Below are 25,584 nucleotides of genomic sequence, written 5' to 3'. Positions count from 1 at the left end.
ATAAAGTACCACATGACAACAGAGGTGTCTGTCCAGTTTTATTTGAGCAAAGCTAGAAAAAAATCCATCTGATCTAACACACAAGATGGGGGGAAAGGCTTCAGGTGTTGTAGAACAGTCTTAGCAGAAGCATAACATGGTAGTATGCCTGAAACTGACAACGGGTAGCGAGATGACAGACCACATTGTTTCAAATCCCATCACATACACCTGTGTACATATTTATATATCTTTTCATTTTGCTATTGTAACAGACAACAAAAGAAACTGCAGGGACAAGATGCAAGACGGACTGCATGGTAAAAACAACCTCTTTTAGCCCGCAGCGTGGTACTACTTAAGTCACCAAAACGACGGTGATGCGAGAACCCACCAGGATCCAAACCGTGACAACCAGTCGTAAGGCCTCGAAGGCTAACAATCCAGAAATGCCAAGGGGGTTGGGCGGGACAGTCAAAAATAAAAAGAAAAACAGGCAAGATCACATCTACTCTGCACTGAGGCTGCGCTCTTTAATTTTTCATTTCCTCCTCACAATGTACCTAAATAAACGTATTTAACAAATGCATATTAAATTAAATTACGGAATTGACATGTATTTACACAAAATGCGGTCTTTTTCTTTCCTCAAAACAAGAAATCCAACGTTTGATTTTACAACCCTTTAGACATATTGGCCTCACTTGGATGGGAGGTGCAAGATGCATATGTTAAGAACATATAAAAGAAAAAAAAAAACAAACAGCCAAGCCTAAAGATTATGGAGCGATACACTGCAAACTCACACATGAGCGTGGTGCTTCTACTTTGTGCTGTTCTTCACAGTGCATTCTTGGTTGCGTGGATTCCAACAGTGGGGAGAAACGTCACCATTGTTACAGAGTGGGCAGTAAATCAGTGTGTGTGTGTGTGTGGGGGGGGGGGGGGCACTTTGTCAGGCAGGAAGCGCATTGTCATACTTAACTCATTCACTGCCATTGACGAATTTACTTGTCTTTACACAGTCAAGCCATTCAATCCCAGGAATTTATTGATTTTTTTTCCACATTTTTTCCAAACGTTAGGGTAAAAGAGGGTCTGAAAATGTCTGGCAGTGAATGAGTTAAACAAGAAATACAACAAAACGCGAGAAGTCATATTGAGACGCTTTCGAGACTTGACACTTGTCAGCTTTCAACAAATCCGTTCCCTCACATGTACAACAGCACGACACACACACACACACACACACACACAGCTCAGCATGCATGCATACAAACACACATGACACAGTACACATCCTAAGACAACAAGCGGCATATACAGCCCGGCCCAATGAGGGCTCTTTTCAGTTCTCCAAAGAGTGGTTACAAATCTGTTCAAAGTGTGCACTTCCTTTCCTTGTCCAGTGAAGCCCTCAATGAGTTGAGCAATGAAGACCCCTGTTGAGGAGAGCCACAGCCCCTTGCCACACAACAGAGTGGCCACAAGCTGTCACCCTTTCTTTTTGATTTGTTTGGATTGGCTACACCCAGCGCACACACTGCACTCACACACTTAGGAGTCTTCATTCATTTCTTGGCTGTCTGTCCTGGCGATCTTTCTCGGGGGCGCAGGGCTGTCCCCCTCCCCTTGCTCCTGTTCTCGTTTCTTTGCTGCATTCTGTACAGCAAAAGGGGATCGTTAGCAATCACGCCGCGAGGCATCGACATGAATCACGTCAAGGAAACTACTTCGGCCGACCAAACTCTTACCTCTTTGTCCCACTGATGGTGGAGGTAGCGCAGGAGGATGTTTGTTTTCTCTGTCACAATAACTGAGGCAAAAAACACAATGACTAAACTGTCTGTCACACACACACACACACACGACAGGGTGCCAACATTGCAACCTCATCACATGCGTCACCAAAGTCACCCGCAAACGCAGAAGAGACGAACGACGTCACCCACGACGTATTGTTTACGGAAGTAAATGTGGTCCAGCGTGTCGGGGGAATTCTACAGTGAAGCCATTCGGTAGGCGGTAGAAATAAATAGAATATTTAGGGGAAATTACGAGGCCAGGCTTTTCTATCTCATTTCATGGAGACATCACTAACGATGACGTCACGTCATAACCGTGCGTAAAAAATGAATCGATTTTACCCATGGCTGAATTACTACGATCACCAAAAATGTCCACTTTATTCTTCATGTTTCAAGTGGGATTAAAATATAAAGTCAATACTGTTAGTCAAAACAACTGCAGATTCGATCCCACTGCTGCCAGCACTCTCCCTCCACCTGAACGGAGCGCATAAAAAATAAAAAATCAGATACAGGTCGCCTATGAGCAAAAAAATCCGATCTGGGTCACATTTGCCTACGGTGTGAACCTAGCCTAAGTCAAGTCTCTTGGAAACCGAGTTGAAGTCAAGTCAAGTCTTGCCCAAGTTTTTGGCAAGCAAGTCGCAAGTCCTAATAATCAGGGGTGCACATAACTGGTAGGCAGGTACGCATGCGCAACAGAAATCACGGATGCGTACCTTCATTTGCGTCACTAGGCGCATTTGCGTACCTGTACACACGAATGGTGCAGTGCAACAGATCATCTTAAGCACAAATGAGTAAAATATATATAAAAATATCTTACTGATCAACCAAAATGAAGCAGATTCTAGATATATTGTACTCACTCTGTTCGGAAGGGTATTCCCGCGTTGGAAGATAAACAGAGGGCCTACGATTCTGCAGAGGTCATGAAAAACAATTAACTTAATTTAGCAATCCCGTTTTGATTGCTGAAGCGAGGAGAGAAACAGTTAAGTACAGGGTACTTACCGATGCTTTACAAACGGAGTCTGCATGAAACCTGCTGAAGTTGCTTTTATTGTAGACGGGAAGCCCTTTTAGGAAATCCGCCTGTGGACAAAGGCAAAATTAGATGACTTTTTTCGTTTACAAACCATTTTAAAGCTGATTCAGTACACTTTGCGAAATCTTGTATCATCACGGCATGGTCTCGTGAGCACACGTCGCCCTTCTCCCCAGCCAAGAACATCAATTGCAACAAACCATTTCTATTTCCCACTACAACAGCAGAGTGCACGATGATGCCGGCGGATTGACCTCAGTGATGAGAATAATGACGTGAATACAGTAGCAGCAGCAGCAGCAGCATCTAGCCGACTAGCGGCTACAGGTTGGTTCACGTGAGCCCCGCGCCAATGACAGCAGCTCTGCAATGGTATGTAATATTAGATACCTTCTCCATGACAGCAGTCGAACTAAAATCCCACGTCGACGCCGACCCTTGAGCTTGTTGCAGACACCGCCGTGCACGTCGTGATAGCGGGCGGGCAATGTGTTTACGACTATGAAACCGATAGCCGTGCTAGCTTACGGAATGGGACACCGCACGACTCGTTTATCTGGTGGCAGTGGCCACACTAACACAAAACGCGCACACAAATCTCTAATTTCATTCTCTATTCAATTACACGTAGACCTATATCGCTCCGAAAGACACCCCGGTTTGACATTGCATAAATTAGCAGAGCTAGTTATTCGGGAGCTACAAGGTTAGCATGACGGCATCGCTGCTTCTTAAAACCGCGCCCCGGAAACGCTCGAATTCGTTTCAAGGTCCTGTTACCTTTGTGATAGAGCCCTCTAGCGTCTGGAGGTCCTATTCCAAATACTATTGTGCTCTATCAAGACACGGCTACGGCATTTTTTTTTCTCTCCCGGGGTTCAAGGGGGACTTGCCGAAACATTGGGTGGATGAGAAAATAAGTTAAAAATATACTTTGGAATATCAAATAAAATGCCAGTGATCTTCACTCATTCAATGCCAAGGACATCTGTCTTGACATCTAAAAATGTCTTATTGAATGAGTTAATAGATATTTATTTGTCTTTCCACAGTCCAGCCACTCAATCCCAGGAACTCTCTCTCTCTCTCTCTCTCTCTCTCTTCTCTCTCTCTCTCTCTCTCTCTCTCTCTCTCTCTCTCTCTCTCTCTCTCTCTCTCTCTCTCTCTCTCTCTCTCTCTCTCTCTCTCTCTCTCTCTCTCTTTTTTTTCAAACGTTAGGGTAAAGAGGGTCTGGGGCAATACCGATTTCTGACGGTGGTCTAGCACCCCTTAGACCCGGTGTAGCGCCATCGCTGACACTTTATCACATGTACTTGTACTGTAGTATGTTGAGCAAATTCACCATAATATTAACTGTGTGTGCGTGTAAACGGGTGCCGGGATACTTGCACCGCCAGACAGATATACCCAAAGTTTTTTTAATTTGTTTTTATAATTCCTTCATAAAAAAATATATATAATAAATCCACCGGGACCTGCTGTCACAGCTGGATCTTATCAGATCGGACTTTGGGCAAGGAGCGCAGTAACCCTGGACTGATCGTCAGTGAGGCACTTGTCACTCACACCAGGGTTATAACAATTTTGGATTTTTCAAAACAGTTTTTATTTTAATTCGACTTTTGTTTTTTTTTAGTGCAAGTTTGTTAGTTTTTACTTGTTTAATATTTTTGGGGAACGGGAATTGCTTCATTTTATTTTAGTTTTTAGCAGTATTAGTTTTAGTTTTTTTTTTTTAAATATAAGGAGTATTTGTTAAATGCAAGATTAAAAAAAAAAGTCACAATGTAGTATAAGGTAAAGTCCAAATTTCAAACGACTGTTTGACCCCCTTTCTTCCCTTAGGGCCGTATTTAAAATGAACACTGAAAGCTGAAAGCTAATTTGTGACATTAATTGACAAAAATGAAGGAGTTTTTGCTATAAATATAGCTAGTTTTAGTTAATTTTATAAATGTAATCTGGAGCTTCAATTGGTTTTTCATTTTAATTTTATTTCATTCACAAAAATGTTTTCTCAATTTTATTTTTACTTTTTTCATGAGTCTTCGTTAACTATAAAACCTTGCTACACATATTGTAACCCTAATAAGTTGTTCTACCTTATCGGAGGCCGTGGTATGGCGGGCTACAAAATCAAATCGAGTTCGTGCACTTCTGCTGTCTTCCCTGCCAAAACAACCGACACGGCAGGACAATGTATACGTACCAATACGTCTATTTCTTTATTTCAACAGTCTCGCTCTAATACACACACTCTCTCTTCTTCTTCGCTCATGAAATGTGCCCTGCCAAACCAACTCAAAAAGGAACAAACATGTACGCAAAATAAAAATAGGTATATACTCATAACACAACACTGCAGCATGTTAGAAAAAAATAAATACAAAATATATGCAAACCCAAAAATTAAAATTAAAAATGAAAATATAATTCGGCAACTAAATTATGTGTTACAATATATACTTTCAAAAAATGTTTTTTTTTTATTAATTATATTGTAGTCAGAGTGAAAGAATGAATAGATATTTTATGAAACGCTTCCTAAATAAAATTTCATTTTGTTTTCTTCGTTTCCAAAATCAAAGTGGTCGGTACACTATACTGAAAACAGTAATGTGCTGCTTGCGTCAGTAGAGGGCAGCGTTTCCCATCCATTGACTCAGCAGGAGATTATAGCTGTCCGAAGCACCAAATTAAAGGTGTTCTTTTGTCTCCAAGCGTTTTTAATTATTCTTGAAACATTCTTCCAAGTCTCGACTGGAGCTGTGGAACACAGAGGCGAATGAACGAAAGTAGAGTAGACCTCAACATGCCGCTCGTCGGACGGTGAGCGGACGTGGAGGACGGCACTCCAGATAAATTAGATTATTGGATTGACTTTGACAGATTATATAGCTCTCCGATTTCCGCGATGCTTCATGAGAAATCCACGTCAATGTAATCGTATCAATCATAGTTCACCCAGGGTTCGGAAATTATAAAGGTATGAAATCTTTCACCTTTTAATTTAATTTATTTTTTTTACTTAACAGGATACAGTTCAAAAGTAAATGTTCGCTGCCTGTAAAATTGGACCGCAACTGTTTAATGCTAACCGGATTGGTAATTCTACACACTAGTTTTGACAGCAGCATTTTGTTTTGTGTCGAGCTGCTGATTCATGTCCATAATATAATCCGAATTTGGGGTTTGAGGCCTTGTCAACAAGTAGGTATGAAATGATCGACAGCAACATGTACTCACCAATTGGAGTTTTTTGTTTGTTTGTTTAATTACATTATAGAACCTACACTTAAATTGTCAATTTTAATCATTTGTATAGAAGGTTGAGACCTCAGAGGAAATGTGAGACTCAACAGATTAAATTCATTCTCATGAAAGGGTGATGTCCCGTTTATGGATAGTTCTAGTGGACAACATAGCGATACTATCAAGTAGTGTCACTTCCACTGTTTGTTTTTCCAATGAAACAAAGTGTATGTCATGTTTTCCACCGGCATTTACTGAGCACGTCTGCCTCACAGTTCTGAGGTTGGGGGATTGAATAATTGTCGCTGGCCTTCCCGTGCTTGTATGGATTTTCTCTGGATATTGCGCCTTTCTCCCACTTTCCAAAATCATGCACGTTACCTCCTTTGAAGACTCGAAATTGTTACATTTAAATGGTCACTGCCATTTACGGAGTCAGCCAGCCTCATTTAGTGACTGCCTTTTGATGTGTGTTTAATATTTCAGATGAATGTGTGTGACAGTTTCCGTCAGGAGAAGCCACAGACAGATTGTGTTGCGTGGATTTAGACACAAACTATAATCCCCTCTAGCCAGCGAGGAAAGTAACAGGAAGGCAGGATAATGCCACTCGCACAGCCTTGCAGACCCTGCATGGGGCACTGTTGTTGCCATGACTGGTAATCACCTGACACTGTTGTTGTTGCTGCTGCTGTGTCTTAGTGGCAACACAACTGAGCAAGAGAAAAAGCCACGAAGGCATGAAAGACAAACTGGAGGAGGAACAGGAGGCTGCTGCCGATACCAGAGGGACATGATGTTGCTGTACATCATACTGTATGAATGTGGATGCAGAAGTTTTGCAGTAACACTAGAAGAGCAGTGTGTGCCGCCACGACTTGACATTACTTGGCATAATCTTATTCCGATGTGTCTTTAACATTCATTTGTATGTAGAGGTGCAACGATTGATCGATTAATCAATTATCAAATTAATCGACAATTGTTTTTGAGAATCGATTATTTGTTTAGATACCTTTTCTAATTGACTATTGTCCAAATCCTTTGAATTTCTGCCTCTCAACAGTAAACATTTGCTGATCTCTGGCCCGCCATGAAAGCAGTCTGATTATCTTTGTGTTGAGTCAAAATAAAACATTTGCTTCTACTTTGGAAAATAATGATCAACATTTTTGCAAAAAACAGTAACTGAATCATAATTTCATTTTCTACACACTGTTGGTTATATTGGAATAAAGGGATCAAAATTCAAATGTTTTGAAAAAAAAAAAAATCAAATTCAATGATTAATTGTCAAAATAATCAACAAATTAATCAATTCTTAAAATAACACTAGTCAACATCACATTTAAACTTGAGATGGCTTTATGTGTCCATAAACATATTTTATGACACTGGTTTAAAAAATGTCTGTTTTTTTCCGCGCGTCAAGTTTTTGGGATATTTCCGTTTTTTGTTTTTAAGTAAGACCTATAAAGCGTGCGCAGTACAGATTTTACCATGCCTTGTAATTTATAACTCTGTTTCAAAAAAAGAACATCCACCTGTAGCTGAACTAAATACTTAATTCATAAATATTACTAAATATATAAGACATACTGTCATAATTGTTATGATATTATTATTATTATTATTATTATTATAACCCGATGTGCTAGAGAAAAATCGTGGGCAGATTCAGAATTGGCGGAAAAAAAAGCAACGAAAAAGTTCTTTATTTAAGGACATAAAACATAGTTTGCATGTGCATGATGATTTCACAAATATTTACAAATGCCCTTTGGGGTGCAAGGACAGCACACATTTTTCTGTAAAAAAAAAAAAAAAAACAGTCAAAAAGATCCACAAATGTATTTTGTATTGCGAGAGTAACTCAGTGTTTTTGAGTTACGCTATTTCCCTAATATTTGTATGAAACTAGAACATGGATAGTATTTCATTAGTCATAACATGTGATCATGCCTCTTAAAATGATTTTATACATTGAGTTTTTGAGTTGCATTAGAAATACAACAATAGAAAACTGGCCCCAGAAGACTTTCAATAGGTTGCACTTGTGGATCGCTTTATGTTGAATCGACTTCTTGTTTGTGAACGCTGAAGCAATAACACACAATGAATAGTCCCTGAAGTCGCATTTGTTGTGCTCATCTGTGTGTTTCAATGCAGCCATGCTGGCGAGCTTTATGGAAGGTCTTCTCTGCTGCCTTCCGTCAAAGTCGACCAATGTTGTGTTTCCCGTGGAGACGTCCGAACCTACCAACGGTTACGAGTTCATCGAGGTGAAACCAGGCCGGGTGCTTCGCGTTCGACATACAATCCCTGAGCGGGCGGTGGTGGAGCAACCCGCAGGACAGGGTGGCTGCGTCAACTGCAAGAGGAGGATCTCCGTCTTCTGCAATGGACAGCTGTTCATCGAGAACCTGGGTGACAGGGCGGCCGCGGAGCGGAAAACCTGCCAAAACGGGGACAGCACTGTAGAGCTCGAACTGACGGACTGCGGCAACTCTTCGCCGCCCGGCACCAGGTCGGACTCGCTCACGGCAGGGAAAGTCGTAACATCTGAGATGGGAGCGGGAGGGGACACGCTCGCCGCTTCGCAGGCCGAAGCGGCACGCAGTCGACGCGGGCGGAAGCTTAAGCGCACTGTGGTGATTGACTGCGAGAGGAAAATATCAGCTTGTAAAGGGACGCATCCGGACGTTGCTCTGTTCTTCATCCACGGCGTGGGAGGCTCTCTCGATATCTGGAGGAGCCAGTTGGACTTCTTTTCTCGACTGGGCTATGAGGTGATCGCTCCTGACCTGGCAGGCCACGGGTCCAGCTCGGCACCTCCGATCCCCGCTGCGTACACGTTCTATGCCCTGGCAGAAGACATGCGACTTATCTTCAAGAGATATGCTCGCAAGAGGAATATTCTCATTGGACACTCTTATGGGTAAACAACAGCGATATCACAGCCTCACACTTACTAACAGGGCAGACGAGTAAAATGAGAATTTAACTCTGTCAAAAAGTAGAGCAGACGATGCTACACAGAGTGACCACCAAGAGGGTTCGAGAAGAATTAAGGGGAAGTCACCCCAAACATAGTTTTTTCAAGAATATGTTCTATGCTGCCCCACTAGTTGAAACAAAGCATTCTGATAAATATTGCGTTTGTGGAATAAGAGTTAATGCACTCGTTTTTAGACATCTCTGGGGGCGGCCATTTTGTCACTTCTGTCGACTGAAAATGACATGACAACTACTCAGGGCTCAGGTAACGACCAATCACAGCTCAGCTTCAGAAAACATTTCAGCCGTTTGCGATGTCATTTTCAGTCGACAGAAGTGACAAAATGGCCGCCCCCTGAGATGGCTAAAAAAGGGTGGATTTTGCTGTTTAAGTCATATTCCACAAACGCAATATTCATCAAAATGCCTTGTTTCAACTAGTGGGCTTGTTGGGAACATATTCTTGAAAAAAATATGTTTGGGTTCACTTCCCTCCTTTAAGAAAAAGGCCAACAGTAGGTCTTCAAAAATTGTTTGGCTCTGCATTATGGAAGCTTACCACCAGGAATTTAATGGGCTCTTCCTTAGTTCATGTTACACACTTCAAAAGTTTGTGGAAACTGCTTTGCTAGTTTGTAGCAGTGAACATGTATTAGACACAACATTATGGCACCAACACACACACACTAGATCGAATTTCAACCAACATAAGAGCAACCCTACCTTAGTATCCATTATGTCCTTTGCTATTTGGATGTGTGAATTCCCCTGTACTTTGTAGTTCCTCAGTGTATCCCACAATCCATCTTGAAAAGTAGTAAACAAAGTAGTAAACAACGAAAAAAAACCCCAAAGGACTGTCAGAGTCGCCGTGCACTCAGCCGTTTAATGAACGGGACAAACAGTAAAATACACAAATATAAACTACCTTTAGCCAAAACTCAGACAAGTGCGCACTTCCATCTTGTCCCAATGTACAGTAAAAAAAAAATATTAACATTCTCTTTTAATATGTTTCACGAGTTTTTTTTTTATTATTTTTTTTTAATACAATACATATAGCTATTTTTTTTCTTTACCTAAAAACACAACAAAATTTGGGTGTGTTTTCAGGGCTGGAACAGATGAATGGAATTTCAGTTCATTTCAATGGAAAACCTGAATTTGATGTAGGAGTGAATTGAGTTTTGAATTTGGTCATGGAACACATTAAGCTCGTAAGTCAAAGTACCACTGCATATCCCATGATGCAATTCGTCAACATTCAACGATTTTCCGTTTCAGAGGTATTGTTTGATTTTCGGTCGGAGACAAGAGGAGCACCACATCATAACACAGATGGACAGAAAGCACTTTTTATTCATTACAGTCAACTTAAAACAATATAATGATATTGTATATTGTACTTTATGTATCTGTTCAATGTGTATTACAGAAGATCTGAAAATGATCGGAAACATTATTGTAATAATGCGGCAGCAATGACATATTCAACAGTGTACTGTTGGAAGTGTTCAACAAATATTTTGATTTCATTAATGAGTGAAAACTATTAATGCATTCACATTTTTGCCTTTAAAGAGGAAGTCAACCCAAACATATATTTTTTTCCAGAATATGTTCTATGCAGGCCCACTAGTTGAAACAGGACATTCTGATTAATATTGCGTTTATGGAATATAGCAAAATCCACCCGTTTTTAGTCATAATAGGGGGCAGGCATTTTGTCACTTCTGTCGACTGTGAAAATGACATCTCAGTGTCTCAGGTAACAACCAATCACAGCTCGGCCATGATTGGTCGTTACCTGAGCCCTGAGACACTATGATGTCATTTTCAGTCGACAGAAGTGACAAAATGGCCGCCCCATTAGCTAACTAAAAACGGGCGAATTTCTCATATTCCACAAATGCAATATTAATCAGAATGTGAGCCTGCATAGTACATATCCTTGAAAAAAAACATGTTTGCCTTGACTTTCTCTCTAAAGCAAACAGTGATGTCATCAGAGTGGATAGACATTTCCCTCCAGTTTAAGTTAATACTGACTACACAAAATACAATTCATCATTTATCGTTAGAGTCTGATCATCAGCTATTTCTTATTAGTCAAGAGGGTAAAAAACCCCAAAACCTTATTTTGATATTTTTCTTTGCACCAGCGTGTCATTCTGTACGTTCCTGGCCCATGAGTATCCGGAACAGATCCACAAGATGGTAATGATCAACGGAGGCGGCCCCACAGCGCTGGAGCCCAGCCTCTTCTCTGTCTTCAACTTGCCTTCATGTGTGCTCGACTGCCTCTCTCCACTTCTCAGCTGGAGTTTTCTCAAGTAAGACAACCAATAATGCAATTATGGGCTAAATACACACATACCTTTGAATGCCGGGACAAGCATCGTCATTGGTCGGTGCCCCCCGCAGGGCGGGTTTTGCTCGCCAGGGTTCAAAAGAGAAGCGATTGCTGAAAGAGAACAACGCCTTCAACGTTTCGGCGTTTGTGCTGCGTGCCATGATGAGCGGGCAGTATTGGCCCGAGGGCGATGAAGTCTACCACGCTGAGCTCACGGTGCCCATCCTGCTGGTTCACGGAATCCACGACAAGTTCGTCCCCATTGAAGAAGACCAACGGATGGCAGAGGTAAAAAAAAAAAAAAAAAAAAATTGTTTGAATCGAAAGTCCCCACCAAAATAAATTTGCAGGTAGTGTGCAGAGCTCCGCCCAGGCTCAACAAATTCAAACCTGGAATAATAATGATTATTATAATTCACTCCAATCCAGTAAGTGCCTGAAATGACTTTCTTGTTTTCTACCACTTTATTAGGTATAGTCTAATAAGTTTCAACGCGAGAGCCAAATGGAAAAGTGAACACTCAAAATTGTCCACAGGGTTGAGTGTGATTCACGTTATATGTCGACATACTACGTTCATACCAATTTCCATGCAGAGCAGCATGTGATGAGGCTATTATAACGCAAAAATAATGACGTGGTTTATATAATCGTTTCATTGGCATTTTAACCAGCACCGCGGTGTGACATCAGATGCATCTTAGTGGAGTCGCGGTACGCCGATTTTCCTTGAGTTGTGAGTGGGCATTCTGACTTGGAGCTGAATTGCAGCGCCATTTGTTTGATTCAGAAGTTGAACATTTTAGACTTTGCCGCAAAGCAGCAGAGGTACAGTCAATACCAGATTGCATTGTGACTTGACAGGAAGTGCTTTTTTCACATTCTTATTTGTTGCATCTGTCAGATCCTCCTCATCGGCTTCCTAAAGGTCCTGGAGGATGGCAGTCACATGGTCATGATGGAATGTCCCGAGGCTGTCAACACTCTCCTTCATGAGTTCTTCCTCTGGGAGCCTGCAGCCCCTCCACCACCAAAGTCCAAAGCCCGTCCAGAGACCGCCAAGGCCCAAAGCGACTACACCAAACCTGTGCCAGACTCCGCCAAGGTCCGACCGGCAACTGCCTTGCAGGTCTCATTGAACAGTGGAGCAGAGGTCAAATTCGACAGAGGGGACAAAAAATAAGCAAAGCTTTAACGCCGATGGCGACTAAACTTGAATAATATATGTGATCCACTTGGACTGAGATGGCTTGAGCTGAAAAAGTCCAAAGGAGGGGTCCGGGTGAAGGTGAATGTGACTTGTGAAGACGCTCGAGGAGATGTTTTTGCCTTGAAATGATGCTTGCTCATCTTTTTGGGTGGGATTTTTAAAAATGGAACTGTAGCATTTTCGTGAGCCACTTCAGCACATTTCCGGTGGTATTTCCTTCCAGTAAAGTGGAAGTCGTGTTCATTGTGGTCTTTCATTAAAAAAAAAAAAAAAAAAAAAAAGTTTTGTGGATGGAAAATATGACTTGCCATGCTGATACAAAGAATGTAAATGCAAGAGTTTACATATCGTCGCTGTCCTGTGAAAAACAAATACATTTTAAAATTTTCACATTAATGCGATGTCTGTAACACGGAAACATTATTCACGTAAAAATGAAAAAAAACGGAGATAAGTGTTTTTCACATGACAGCAACGATATGGAATGTTGACCATTCACATATCACCAGGACATGCTGATGAGTGGTGTGTAATGAATCGTCGAGACACATTCAGACGCAGTATTTTTGTACCACATTGCAAAATCTAGTACAGTGTTTTGTACTACAAGCAAGATTGTGCATGTGAAAACTATAGATGCAGCTCTAATTGAGTGATTGTTTTTGTTATACTTTTTACACATTACACCTGTGTTTTTGTATGAATAGTATTATTATCTGGGTTTTAAATTTGGCAAATGTTTCATAATGATTTCACAATTTACTTGCTAAGGTATTTTTTTTAATTAAAGACAATATTGATACATTTTAAAAGCTTTATCTTAATACATTTTTTTAAAACAAAATTATGACTTTCGAACCATTAATTTAACCGTTTAGCTTTACGTTTTTCCATCTGCAATCTTCTTGACAAACACACTGGCTATAGCTTTAGTGAATTAAGAGTCTCCTCCATAGTCACACAAGTACTGTTCCAACAAAATACTTTCCATAGGCATGATAGCAGAGATACTCACAGGATGATGATCGTTAAAAAATGTAGCTTAGTCACAAATTACAGTATCAACTTTTGATGTAAATTTTCAGACGAAGCAGTGATGTACTGAAATATCGACTATTACCACCCATTCTAAGACATGCAGTGAAAATGGTATGTTGCCCAGTGACAATATTATCACCAAACTTAAAAGCATTCCAAAAATAAAAGATGCGTAATCCTGAAAAAAAAAAAAGATGTGTTGTCCGCATTGCTTTCTCACATAACTTCCCAACAAATATCATGATTCATGTGCCACGGGGGAGCAGCCAATTGAAGCGCATATTGCTGCAAAGGAACCTGCAAGCCCCTCACACCTCCCGAGTGGCTTCAGTGTCCTCAAGTAATGATGCATTTTCAGCCTCCGTTTTCTTCTCCTGCCCTCCCTGGGCCACCTCAGTATCACTCTCTGCAGCCCCCTGCTGGCCTATCTCGGTAGTGGGGGCTACGTCTGCAGCCTTCTCTTCAGGTTGCTGCCCTGCTGCTATGGTTTCATTGACCACTTGGACAGAGTCCGCTTCCGAGGCCCGGACTGCTTTCGCCTCTCCATTCTGGACAGGATAGACCCCGTCCAGTGCATCATACAAGAACTGGTACTGGTCCTGTGAAAAGCACACACTGGTTTGAGAGGAGGCACACAAATAGAGATACACCGTTCGCTATGCCGACTTCACACATCAACGAGTGAATTATTTACTTTTAGTTGTATTAGTTTTACACTTGTAATGTGCAGTACATGAAATAGCATGTGATGCGATGTCATATTATGTGTTTGTCAGCAATATTCCCCAAAGATGACCAACTTTGTATCAGCAAATCCACAGTACGACCACGCTCACAGTCCTTACCAGCCTTGCAATCATGCCCTGTCGCCCTTTGCGCAAGGTTCGGCTCACGTGGAAAACGTCGACGACCTTTTCGGTCTCGGCGCTGTCGAGCAGGCTCCACAGAGCACAGAAAACACCGCAACGGGATGAGCCGTCACTGAGGAGAAGCAACGTGCGTACGCGCGCACACAGACACACAAAATTTGGCCATCACTTCATAGCATGATATGCAGAAGACTTTTACTCTTTGCCTGATGATTTGCTGAAATGTAAGCTTGCTGACATTTAGGAGAACCTTTTTCTTTATTTCAAAGCAGCGGTACGAGGCACTTGCATGATTATGTGTGAACACGTTTTTGCACTTAACAGGAATGTTTTAGTCATGTGGCATTGTTGTTATCTGCATATCGAGGGTGTATATATTTCAACTATTTCAACATTTTGACACTATCCTGGCTGCAACCAACATGAGACGCATTTTGAACAAGCTTTTATACCATTTACAATTGTTCTGCTGTGTGTTGCTTGCCAGCAGACTTGATAGCAACTGCATATTTGTGTTTTCAGAGATGGGAAAAGTACTGACATTTTGGACTTGTGTAAAAGGAAAATGACTTGTATAAAAAATGACTTTGGTAAAAGTTCTCATTCAAATTCTTACTCAAGTAGAAGTAAAAAAGTACAGGCTCTGAAATGTGCTTTGTGAGTAAAAGTAAAAAGTATTTTTACCGGATGTTTCTTCGTCATGTCATTTATTTTGAAGGCTATTACATTTGAAAGGTTGTCACCTAACACACCGTGCTGGTAGACCCACCTCTTGAAATAAAGTTTTTCAAGTTGTTATTTTAAAAATTAAATACTCCGTGAATTACAAAGTACTGGAGAAAAAAACCCGACTCAAGTACAGTAACAAAGTATTTGTACTTGTGACTTCCCATCTCAGTGTGTTTTACATTGAAGTTCATTAAAGGGAAAAGTCAACCCAAACATGTTTTTGTCCAGAATATGTTCCCAGCAGGCCCACTAGTTGAAACAAGGCATTCTGATTAATATTGTGTTTGCGGAATATGAGTTCAGCAGCAAAATCCATCCGCTTTTAGCCATCTCAGGGGGCGGCCATTTTGTCACGACCAATCATGGCTCAGCTTCAGAAAACAGGTCACCCGTGATTGGTCGTTACCTGAGCCCTGAGCAGTTGTGACGTCATTTTCAGTCGACAGAAGTGACAAAATGGCCGCCCCCTGAGATGGCTAAAACGGGTGGATTAACTCTTCTTCCACAAATGCAATATTTATCAGGATGCCTTGTTTCAACTAGTGGGCCTGCATAGAACATATTCTTGAGGAAAATATGTTTGGGTTGACTTCCCTCTTAAAATGTGCTGTCAAATAAATCTATGTGCCAGTCCTGTGATTGACAGGTGATGAGTCCAGGGCCTTCCTCTAATGTGTCCAGCTTCCCCGCATGGTTGATTACCTGCAGTGGACCACAACTGGAGGGCCTCTTTGGGTCTTGCCGCAGTCGCAATTATGCTTGACCTCTTTAATCATGTCAGTCAGATCTTGAGGGTTCTCCGGCAGCTCTCGATTGACCCATTTAAGGAACTGGACGTGTTTCACTACGCGAGTCTCTTTCCTCTGTTGACCAAAGGATTAGGAAGACATTAAATATTGAGTGGTAGTGGACGTAAAGCAAGTGAATGAAGGTTGCCCTACCTTGATGTGACGAGTCAGCATGTTGCGCTTGATAGTATTTGGAGACGCGTCTGTTGATGTCACCTCAACCTCAATCTCCCCAAAAGTGCGCTTCTCATTCTCCCAGTACACACACTCCTGTGCACAAGCAGGAAAAAAAAACTCATTTGACATGGCAAATACATGTTTTAGTATGACAAGTATTTGAATACCTTTTCATCAGCACTAGCCCCTGACAGCATGACAATGGTGGACGCTTTCTTCTGGTATACCATCAACCAAAAGTCATCAACGGTGTTAGCTTGAGGAGTCTGTGCTGCAATGAAGCTGCGTGGACCCCAGTAGCCCTGTGTGCACAAGTGAAAAACAAAATCTCTCCATTGGTGGCTATCGGTGATCTCCAATTACAAAGCCATATTGGCCGTGTTCAGAAAGCGTGTGTTTGAATTTCGTACCAAATATTTTGCCCACAATGGACTGTCAAATAAAATAAAAGACGAAATTCGATAGTATTCTACCTTATACTAATTGTTGATTTTCACACTGAACTGGAGATGAACCATTTCTTGAATTTAAAGGGAAATCAACCCAAACATATTTTTTTCAAGAATATGTTCTATGCAAACCCACTATGAAACAAGGCATTCTGATAAATATTGCGAGTTAATCCACCCGGTTTTTAGCCATCTCTGGGGGCGGCCATTTTGTCACTTCTGTCAACTGAAAATGACATCACAGATGCTGAGGGCTCAGATAACCACCAATCGTGGCTCGGCTTCAGAAAACAAGTGAGCTGTGATTGGTCATTACCTGAGCCCTGAGCAGTTGCGATGTCATTTTCAGTCGACGGGAGTGAGAAAATGGCCGCCCCCTCAGATGGTTGAAAGCGGGTGGATTTTGCTACTTAACTCATATTCCACAAACGCAATATTAATCGGAATGCCTTGTCTCAACTACTGGGCCTGCACAGAACATATTCTTGAAAAAAATATGTTTGGGTTGATTCCCACTTTAAGCGCCCATCAAGGCCAAAATAAATAAATAAATAAATAAATAAATAAATAAGATAACTTCTGTATTGGCAATCCACGCAGACGTTATCCTTTTTAAATGATCGTACAAGTTGGTCATGGGTAGACGTCTGCGTTTGGAGCAGAGTTTGTCTTTGGTGTACAGTATGCAATGACATTAAATTGCAATTCCCCCACAAATCACACCTGATGCACCAGGAAAGGTAGGCACTGCAACAAAATCAAAAAGAATAATACACACGTCAATGTTGGAGGCGTTGATGTATTTAGTGCACTCCTCATCCTCTTCACTATCAGATGATCCTTCCTCATGATCTTCATCATGGCTGCTATTCTGACTACACCCTTCATCCAGCCTCAGCAACACTCTGTTGTAATCATCTGAAGGTGGAAAGTTTACCAAGTTGACACACACGACACTACTTTTTCAATACAATTCATATGTAAACTGCACGAACAAAGGCAATGGGACACTTATCTGAATTTGTGAATGAAATACTTATGTGCTGGGTTGTTTAGCTGAGCATCTATGTGATTTGGAGGAATCGCCCAAACATTGAGGAGCTGTTTGAGCAAGAGCTCTATTTTTTTTCTTCCTGCTCAAATAGAACAGAGATTGTGAGCAGTGACCTCTGACATACAACACACTCCAACATCTTGCAGAAAGCCTTTGCAAAGGAATGGAAGTTTGATACAACTGCAAAGGGGAGCGGTTTCTGTTACTCCATTCAAAGTGCCCCAATGACTTTGTCCACATTGTGTGTGAAGAGTGTTAGTCATATTTACAGGGGATGACAGATGAACAGCGATTCCTCTTTTTGTTTTCCTCAGTGATCCCAGCGTTGAATGTCTTCCAATTGTCGTAGTTGGGAAGTCTCTGAATTTCAGAACAATAGGAATTCACATTTATTTGGGGAAATTTGACGTGAATTAGTTGTATGATGTTCAAAGAATAGGAAAAGGTAAAGGAAAAGTATTTCAATGGTAATTTCAAGAAAATCGAGACAAAAAAATCCATACATGAAACTCATCCTCCAGTAAAGTTTGTTCGTTGTCAGAGTTGTTCTCTTTCAGTATACTCAGTACACTATGGAGCTCTGACAGTGAGATTTCGGTTTCTCCAAACTGGTTGTGCTCCAACAGGGCCTGGTGAATCAGGATGTACTGGGCCTGTGGAGAGACACAAACGCTGATGGAACCACGCGGCACTTACAAAGATACACACGTGAGCCTAGATATCCAACCAATAAGCTTCTTGAACGAATAGAATGAAAAGAATTGTTAGAATAATTGTACATGGGTTATCGCATATTTACTCTTATAAGTATTGTAAGGTATTTATTCAGCATTATAAACTTGTTTTAATCATCTAAGTCAAAGTTGTTTCTAAAGATAGTGGAATATGAGAAGGACACAGCTGCAAAATAGGAACAATGGTCTGATTGAAGAGCATCCCGTGGTAAGACGCTCAGTCCTTGGGACAGGATATAACAATAACAACGAACTTTCACCCACCCACCCACACACCCACACACACACACACACACACACCATCTTCCAACAGTTTTTTGCAATTTCTATGTTATACAATTAAGGACCACCCTAAGAAAACAAAAAGAGATAAGGTGGAGCGGCTGACCATCAGAGCGTTGTGAGGAATTACAATTGTACAGTTCCTTTCGTTCTCCTCGCGAGACAATATTGTGTTGAGTGTCTTCTCTCCTCATTGTGTGCGTTGTTTATTAATGTCTTAAGTGGTGTGAACCTAACAAGAATCCTTATGGGTTTGCCAAAGCAGTTTCTGTACTCAGCTTTCTGTCTCAATGTGAACATATCAACACGTTAGCATGTTAGCAATTTAGTCATTCGCATTTGAAAAAGAACTACAGGTCATGGTGTAAAATCTTATCAATCTACCATCAGTATCTGTATTCAAGTGGTTGTTAGCTTATCATGTTTAGCATGTTAGCATTTTATCCAGAACCATTAGCCTATTGAAATAGTAGGTCATGGCGTCAAATCCTCATCGTTCTGACAAAGATTTCTGTACCCAGGTTGCTCTCTTGCTATGTTTAGTATGTAAATCTTTATCCGTATCAAGTCTGTATTCAAGTTGCAGTTAGTAGCAAAAATTGTTTGTGTGTAAGCAGCACCATAGCCTTTTGTACAATACAAAGTACAAAGTAGTACCCAGGTCAGGGTGCTAATTAACCCTTTGCCATTCCACCTGGCAGTTTTACCTGAACGAAAGGTGCACCAAAGTAAATTTGATGCTGTACTTGAATTATTTGTGAGTATCGGCATAGTTTTGGTCTCTTTTTGAAGATAACACTTTGAATTTTTCTCCTCAACTGTCAGAATCTTTTTAAGTGCTACTGGCACTGAATTATGGAAGTTTGAATACATAAAAGAAGGCCGACCCACGGACGACCCACGGCCTTCTATGTATTCAAACTTCCATAATTCAGTGCCAGTAGCACTTAAAAAGATGTGTGTGTGTGTGTGCGTGCACAGGTTGTGCATGCGTGTACGCGTATTGTTTACCTCCATTTGAACCATAAGACATCTGTTTTTGCGGAGTTTGAAAACATATCCATAGATGTCCACTTTGCTCTCAGCCTCCAGACACTCCATCATGGCGTCAATGCCGATGTAGGTGCCCGTCCTGCCCACTCCAGCGCTACACAAGGACAAAATGTGTTGATGTTTGTCAAGCAAAATCTCTTAAAGATGAGTCCAGTGACAACCAAAAGGAGGAAGTGGCTGGATGATAAACTTGACTTTCAATTAAATAATGAAAATAATAAACACATCTTGTCTTGTCATATCACCTCAAATGTTGAAAATTGAAATAAAAAAAATAATTCCAGTGACAAAGTCAACTTTGGGACATTTGGAATTGGAACAACAATTTTAAAAAAAATATGCCTCTAAAATTGCACAAATCTCTGGAGGTCTAACTGTCATTATATGAAGTATGCAAGACTTAGTACATTTCATGAGACTTCAGTTCAGTAAGCATTTGAAATAATTTATTTCAAATTTTTCTTTGGTTACTTTGTGACACCACCAAAGATGTGTAGTATTGATGCCAAAGGGGAAACTTCAAAATCAAACTTATGACAATATACAAAAACTCTACTCAGTACAGTATGAACTATACGATTAATTAAATATCAATTACATGTGTGTGTGCACAAATTCATCTTACCAAACCAATGGTAACCTAATTAACATTCAAACAAAACAAAGAATCATATTTTACTGCTTACTCTTTGACACGCCACCGTTTTTTTCTGAAACGGCACATACCTATAAAGCAACCACAAAGCTCAAGATGTAGTGCAGGCGCACACAGGGTGGCTGACTACAAAGTTGTGTTTGGTTTAGGTCTACTTCCGAGGTTAAGTTTCAACCTGGCAGAATCTGTAAAAATGTCACAAAGCGGCACAGTGCCAACATCTTCACCAATTTGTAGCTTCGATTTTTTGCATGAGTGCATGAAAGTCCAAAACAACACATGCATGGAGCATTAGCGTCAAAAACAAACCAATTGGAACTTATGAGTGTGTGTGAAAAGAAGGAAACCGCAGCAGAAAAAAAAAGTCTGTTGCGTTAGTCAGCACACACTTAAAAGCAGACTTCTTCATTTTATACTGTTGTGAACTGTTAATACTGTTATACTGTATCATGATCAATACATTTATACTGCAATGTATGTGATACCAGTAGAACTTTACATTCATCATTTTAATTATGATATATAAATTATCTTATCAACCTTTGTGACTGAATATGATTATTCATTTACTGATTTACACATTTTTCATATTGTTTGTCTGACTGAGTGAGGCACGGCGATAAGATCTTGCTAATTACCTTACAACGTTCTTTGCTCGATAAAGGGCTACGTCTGCATCTTGATGTCTCACCGAGTGAATGGATTATTTTTATATTAATAGCGTGCCGACTAAAAAGCATTAAAATTTGTAAGGTCATCGTCATGTAAAATGTGAACAAAAACAACACTGTTGCATTGAATCGTCTCTTAGTGTTTTTTCATACAAGGCAATCAATACTATTTATAGTCATCAAGATGTTAAACTTGAACACCTGCATAGAATTGGACTTACCTGCAGTGGACAACAATGGGCCCGCAGAAAACATTTTTAAAGGAGTTAACGCGGCGTCGGAGCTTCAGGAGGAGGTGTGGCTCCTCGGGGACGCCGTGGTCGGGCCAACTGATGAACTGAATGTGGGTCACTTCGCGCTCAAAGTTCTCTCTCCTCTGGACACACATAATGACACAGTTCACAACAAATTAGCAACTACTGCAGCAATAATAGACATTTTCACAGCAGACTTACATTAGACAGGTTAAAACGGCGAATGGAATAATCTGGGAAGTGATCCTCTGAATTGAGCTTGACAACAAACTCCTCAAATATCGTCTCTTGGTCAAAAGAAGGCCAGTACTGCACACACTTGTTCTGCAACACAACATGAAAACACTTGGAAACACACCTTCACAAACAATGCCACTTGATGTCAGCGGTGGGCCTTCAGTGGGGATTTACCCATGTATATTTTCTGGATATATGTGTCATCTTCAACACCGCTCATCCTGTATAGGGTTGCGAGGAGGTGCTGGAGCCTATCCCAGCTGACAATGGGCGAAAGGCAGACGACACCCTGAACTGGTCGCAGCCAATCGCAGGGCACGCACAGACGCCTTCACTGAGCGGGAACCAATCCCACGCCGCCCGCACACAAGTCAGGCGAGTGTACTACCACATCATCAGCGACTATGTGTGTGGTGTGCCCTATGCTATATGCATATCGCAAAGTCAGATCTATACACACACACACACAAACCCCCCCCCCACACACACACACACATATATATATATGTATATATATATATATATATGTATATATATATATATATATATATATATATATATATATATATACACATGTATGTATATATATACACATATATATATATATATATGCGTATATATATACATATATATACATATACATGTATATATGCGTATATATATACATATATATACATATACATGTATATATGCGTATATATGCGTATATATATACATATATATACATATACATGTATATATGCGTATATATATACATATATATACATATACATGTATATATGCGTATATATGCGTATATATATACATATATATACATATACATGTATATATGCGTATATATATATATATATATATATATATATATATATATAAAATATATACACATATATACAGAGCATGGCATTTTAGTAAAAATTGAGTGTCTGTTATTCGTCAACTGTCTGCAGCGTGGGTACCCTTCCGTCGTCCCTCATTCACCTTTTTTCCCAGGGGAATAAAAATAGTACCCGTCTATAGGCCGGCTCGCCTCTAATTTTAAACGGCCGTCCGTCAGTAAGTCAGACTAATCTTTCACTGTCCACATTATTGTGGCGGGTGAGCTGGACCTTATCCCAGCTGAATTTGGGTGGGAGGCCGGGTAGCATGTACACCTCGGACTGGTCGCCCGTCAACACAAGGCACATATATAAAAAAAAAAAAAAAAAACCACATTCATTCACACATTCACGGCATGAGGAACATGCAAACTCAACACAGGAAGGCCGGAGTTGACATTGAAGGCTCAGAACTGTGAGGCAGATGTGCGAACCACTATTGTACCATTGTCAATAGTCTAAGGCTGTATTATATTCTTACCTTGTTTCCCTCTTCACAGCGTGTCACCATGACAATAATAGAAGATCGCTGCTCCCAGATCATCCTCCAAAAATCGCACACAGTTTCTTCCTTTGGGCCTGTAAAACACACACACATGCGCACACACGTCCTCACTAGAAAATACATGCAGTAAAAAAAGGCAGGTACATGACACAGACACAGACACAGACACTTTGTGGTACCTTGAGCTGCAATGTACTTCTGGGATTCCTTGTAGCCCTGTACAGGAGCAAACATTCAATAAGTTGAGCTTGAACTCTTTTTCTCAAAATGCGCAACAGCAACTGCAAGACACTTTGCTGCAACTTTAGTACAAGTAGTATGTGCAGGATGTACTGCATGTATTCCATACATCAATGAAGCTGGCGTTGATGTAGTCGCATCCCGCCTCTCCATTTCCTGTGCTCAGCTGGACTCGGTTGTAATCATCTGTTCAAAAGAACAGATGCTTGACCACGCCAGAGAAAAGTGTGATATTGTTGTATTTTTGTTTTTGTTTTGCTGTATGCTATCAAGCAACTACATACAGGGTAGGATGTCCACATAGCGGTTCTTGGGGACGTTGCAGTTTTTCTTGGCCTCTCTCACCGTGTAACGGGTAAAAATTTTGGGGATGCTCTGAAAGCAAGATATTTATTTTTCATTGCATGCCTCCCCTCATATACCATATATGCACCAAAGGATAACCTGGAAACGACGAAAGAAAACCACCTGAAACTCAGCCAGAAAAAGGCGTCCCTCATCAGCCAGTTTCGTTTTGTATGCTTCCAGCAAGATGTTGGCTTCAATTGGCTCCACAGAAGCTGCACAAGAACAAAGCATTGCACATATGAGAAACACTTCAAAACAGGAAGTCTATACTTTCTTATTTTATATTTACAGTACAATGAGTAAAGTTGCATTCATCTATATGGGAGGCAGTCTACTGTAGTATAAAACTGATGGCGTGGTTGGGGCGTTTGACTATCATTGAACACTTTTGTCGACTCGGGGGGGCAATGTGGATGCCCCGCCCGGGGCTGGATGCACGCCCCTGCAAGGGTCTTGAAATAAAACAGAATGCATTGCTAGTGTGAATGCATTTCCAGAATTGTATGTTTTTAACACCATGTACAGTGTATTGTCCATTCAACTCATTTATAGTGTCATGTAAGCTCTTGTGAGCAGTTTGCCTGGTGTATGACACTAAAATACATTTGTATTGTATTCCGCGGACTCACTTGCATTGGGGATTAGAAGAATGTTTTCACTCATGTCTCTGCAAACAAACACAAAGATCACATGTCCGCAGTTACAATGTTCATTCAAATTCACATTTGTTTATACAGTCCTTGTAAATGTTGCGTATTGCCGAGTAAAAGAATCAAACACGAGAGCAAAATGATGACGACATAAGAATGCAATAAAGTGTGCTTACCGGAATCTTTGGCGTTTCACTACATAGATCCTGTAGAGGACCACAAGCAGCGCCACAGATGTGAAAATGATGAGGAAGACAAGAAACCCTGTCAGGGCTTTGTCGTTGTCTGCCAAACAAAGGACAGGACAACGGTACTTCGGCTATCGGGAGATGTACAAATGACATATTTTTATTACTTTGTGTGTGTGTGTATATTTATCTATAAACACCTACAATGAGTTGTTATAGTTTCTTCCCAGATTGTACTGTTGAAGTCCTGGTTGGACACAAATATCTGAAACAGCACAACATATTTGGACAGCAGTTATGTCACAAACCAAAGTTAAGAGGGGAAGAAAAATACATTTGAAAAAATATATTGTACGCACCCCCAACTGGTAGCTTGTAGAGTAGCTCAGATCTTGGAAGAGGAATTTGCATTCACTTTTATCTGTTCTTTGCACAAGTGTACTACCCTGATGAAGTATTGCATTGAATTTGTACTTGGGTCCATTAAACCTTTTTGAATGTCCACAGTCCACTTCAATCATATTGCTGTTCACAACAATTACATTCAGATTGGTGATGCCTTCTGGCACTGTGGGGGAAAAAAAACAAGAAATCTGTACAGAACGATCATGTATGACATTTAAAAAAACAGGATAAATACAAATACATATAAATATTAGGGGTGTAACGGTACACGTGGGTGTATTAATACATTTCGGTATGGCATGTTCGGTTCGGTCCACTTGCGTTCAGTTTGGTCCATTTATTAGCGCGAACTTACGCACGGGCGTGATTGACTGTTGCATGCGGGAGAGGAGAGTGGCGGCACAACAGTGAGAGCCAGAAAAGAGCCAGAAAAGAGCCAGAGCTCGAAGGTCCCCCGTACAGTGCGGTCTCCTGTTTGGGAACATTCTGGCTGTCCTGTTAAAATCGCAGATGGGGAAAGGTACGTGGTTGAGTTCGAAAGTTGTGCCGACATTGCTACATGGGATGGGCGGTAGGTAGCACGTCTAACATGCACGGCACCATCCGACTGTGAATGTTTCTTAGACAAGGGAGCAAAAAGGTCAAACTTAAATAGCGAGATTTATCATATTGCAGCGTCTTCCAGGAACACGCCGTCAGACGTAATTTAATTATCACGTTGTTATTAATCCAAGTA

The 25,584-nt window shown here is 40.8% G+C and overlaps 3 protein-coding genes across 5 annotated transcripts in view; 1 reads left to right on the top strand and 2 right to left on the bottom strand.

Moving 5' to 3' along the window:
* Nucleotides 1-25: 25 nt before the first annotated feature.
* Nucleotides 26-3,605, bottom strand: dda1 (DET1 and DDB1 associated 1). Its single transcript, XM_086046511.1, has 5 exons — nt 3,226-3,605; nt 2,802-2,882; nt 2,657-2,708; nt 1,734-1,795; nt 26-1,641 (listed from the first exon to the last, which is right to left on the bottom strand). Exons 1-5 carry the CDS (start codon nt 3,232-3,234, stop codon nt 1,537-1,539), a joined length of 309 nt encoding a protein of 102 aa, XP_085902637.1. The 5' UTR covers nt 3,235-3,605; the 3' UTR covers nt 26-1,536.
* abhd8b (abhydrolase domain containing 8b) lies at nt 3,064-13,872 on the top strand. 2 transcript variants are annotated; one of them, XM_086046509.1, is made up of 5 exons: nt 3,064-3,207; nt 8,257-9,025; nt 11,247-11,417; nt 11,509-11,725; nt 12,342-13,872. In XM_086046509.1, the coding sequence occupies exons 2-5, from the start codon at nt 8,259-8,261 to the stop codon at nt 12,618-12,620; spliced, it is 1,434 nt and encodes a 477-aa protein (XP_085902635.1). In that variant the 5' UTR covers nt 3,064-3,207; nt 8,257-8,258; the 3' UTR covers nt 12,621-13,872. The 2 variants fall into 2 exon arrangements, with proteins under 2 accessions (XP_085902635.1, XP_085902634.1); XM_086046508.1 differs by lacking the exon at nt 3,064-3,207 and adding an exon at nt 5,509-5,821.
* ptprc (protein tyrosine phosphatase receptor type C) overlaps nt 13,406-25,584 on the bottom strand; it is a 24,154-nt gene continuing 11,975 nt past the window's right edge. For both annotated transcript variants that reach the window (XM_086046502.1, XM_086046503.1), the window contains 20 exons: nt 24,803-25,011; nt 24,648-24,708; nt 24,432-24,540; nt 24,235-24,272; nt 23,726-23,817; nt 23,542-23,632; nt 23,367-23,443; nt 23,197-23,233; nt 22,994-23,091; nt 21,602-21,724; nt 21,368-21,522; nt 19,779-19,914; nt 18,255-18,404; nt 18,021-18,111; nt 17,476-17,615; nt 16,416-16,550; nt 16,225-16,341; nt 15,986-16,146; nt 14,531-14,666; nt 13,406-14,284 (listed from right to left, as the gene is read on the bottom strand). In XM_086046502.1, the coding sequence (XP_085902628.1) occupies nt 13,994-14,284; nt 14,531-14,666; nt 15,986-16,146; nt 16,225-16,341; nt 16,416-16,550; nt 17,476-17,615; nt 18,021-18,111; nt 18,255-18,404; nt 19,779-19,914; nt 21,368-21,522; nt 21,602-21,724; nt 22,994-23,091; nt 23,197-23,233; nt 23,367-23,443; nt 23,542-23,632; nt 23,726-23,817; nt 24,235-24,272; nt 24,432-24,540; nt 24,648-24,708; nt 24,803-25,011 (2,447 nt within the window). In that variant the 3' untranslated portion in view covers nt 13,406-13,993. The remainder of the gene's footprint in view (nt 14,285-14,530; nt 14,667-15,985; nt 16,147-16,224; nt 16,342-16,415; nt 16,551-17,475; nt 17,616-18,020; nt 18,112-18,254; nt 18,405-19,778; nt 19,915-21,367; nt 21,523-21,601; nt 21,725-22,993; nt 23,092-23,196; nt 23,234-23,366; nt 23,444-23,541; nt 23,633-23,725; nt 23,818-24,234; nt 24,273-24,431; nt 24,541-24,647; nt 24,709-24,802; nt 25,012-25,584) is intronic.

The sequence above is a fragment of the Filicampus tigris genome, chromosome 12 (genome assembly GCF_054856515.1).
Source record: "Filicampus tigris isolate MCC_2025a chromosome 12, RoL_Ftig_1.0, whole genome shotgun sequence".
NCBI classification, from domain to species: domain Eukaryota; kingdom Metazoa; phylum Chordata; class Actinopteri; order Syngnathiformes; family Syngnathidae; genus Filicampus; species Filicampus tigris.
Note: the sequence above shows the minus strand (reverse complement) of the source record. Positions and strands in the feature narration are given on the sequence as shown.

Bases quoted from the DNA above. Each gene is read 5' to 3' on its own strand.
- abhd8b (XM_086046509.1), top strand. From the start codon at position 8,259: ATGCTGGCGAGCTTTATGGAAGGTCTTCTCTGCTGCCTTCCGTCAAAG. The intron at 9,026-11,246 runs GTAAACAACAGC...TCTTTGCACCAG, and splicing joins CTCATTGGACACTCTTATGG to CGTGTCATTCTGTACGTTCC. The intron at 11,726-12,341 runs GTAAAAAAAAAA...TGCATCTGTCAG, and splicing joins AAGACCAACGGATGGCAGAG to ATCCTCCTCATCGGCTTCCT.
- dda1 (XM_086046511.1), bottom strand. The intron at 1,796-2,656 runs GTGAGTACAATA...TTTTTGCCTCAG, and splicing joins GGAATACCCTTCCGAACAGA to TTATTGTGACAGAGAAAACA. The intron at 1,642-1,733 runs GTAAGAGTTTGG...TTTGCTGTACAG, and splicing joins ACCATCAGTGGGACAAAGAG to AATGCAGCAAAGAAACGAGA.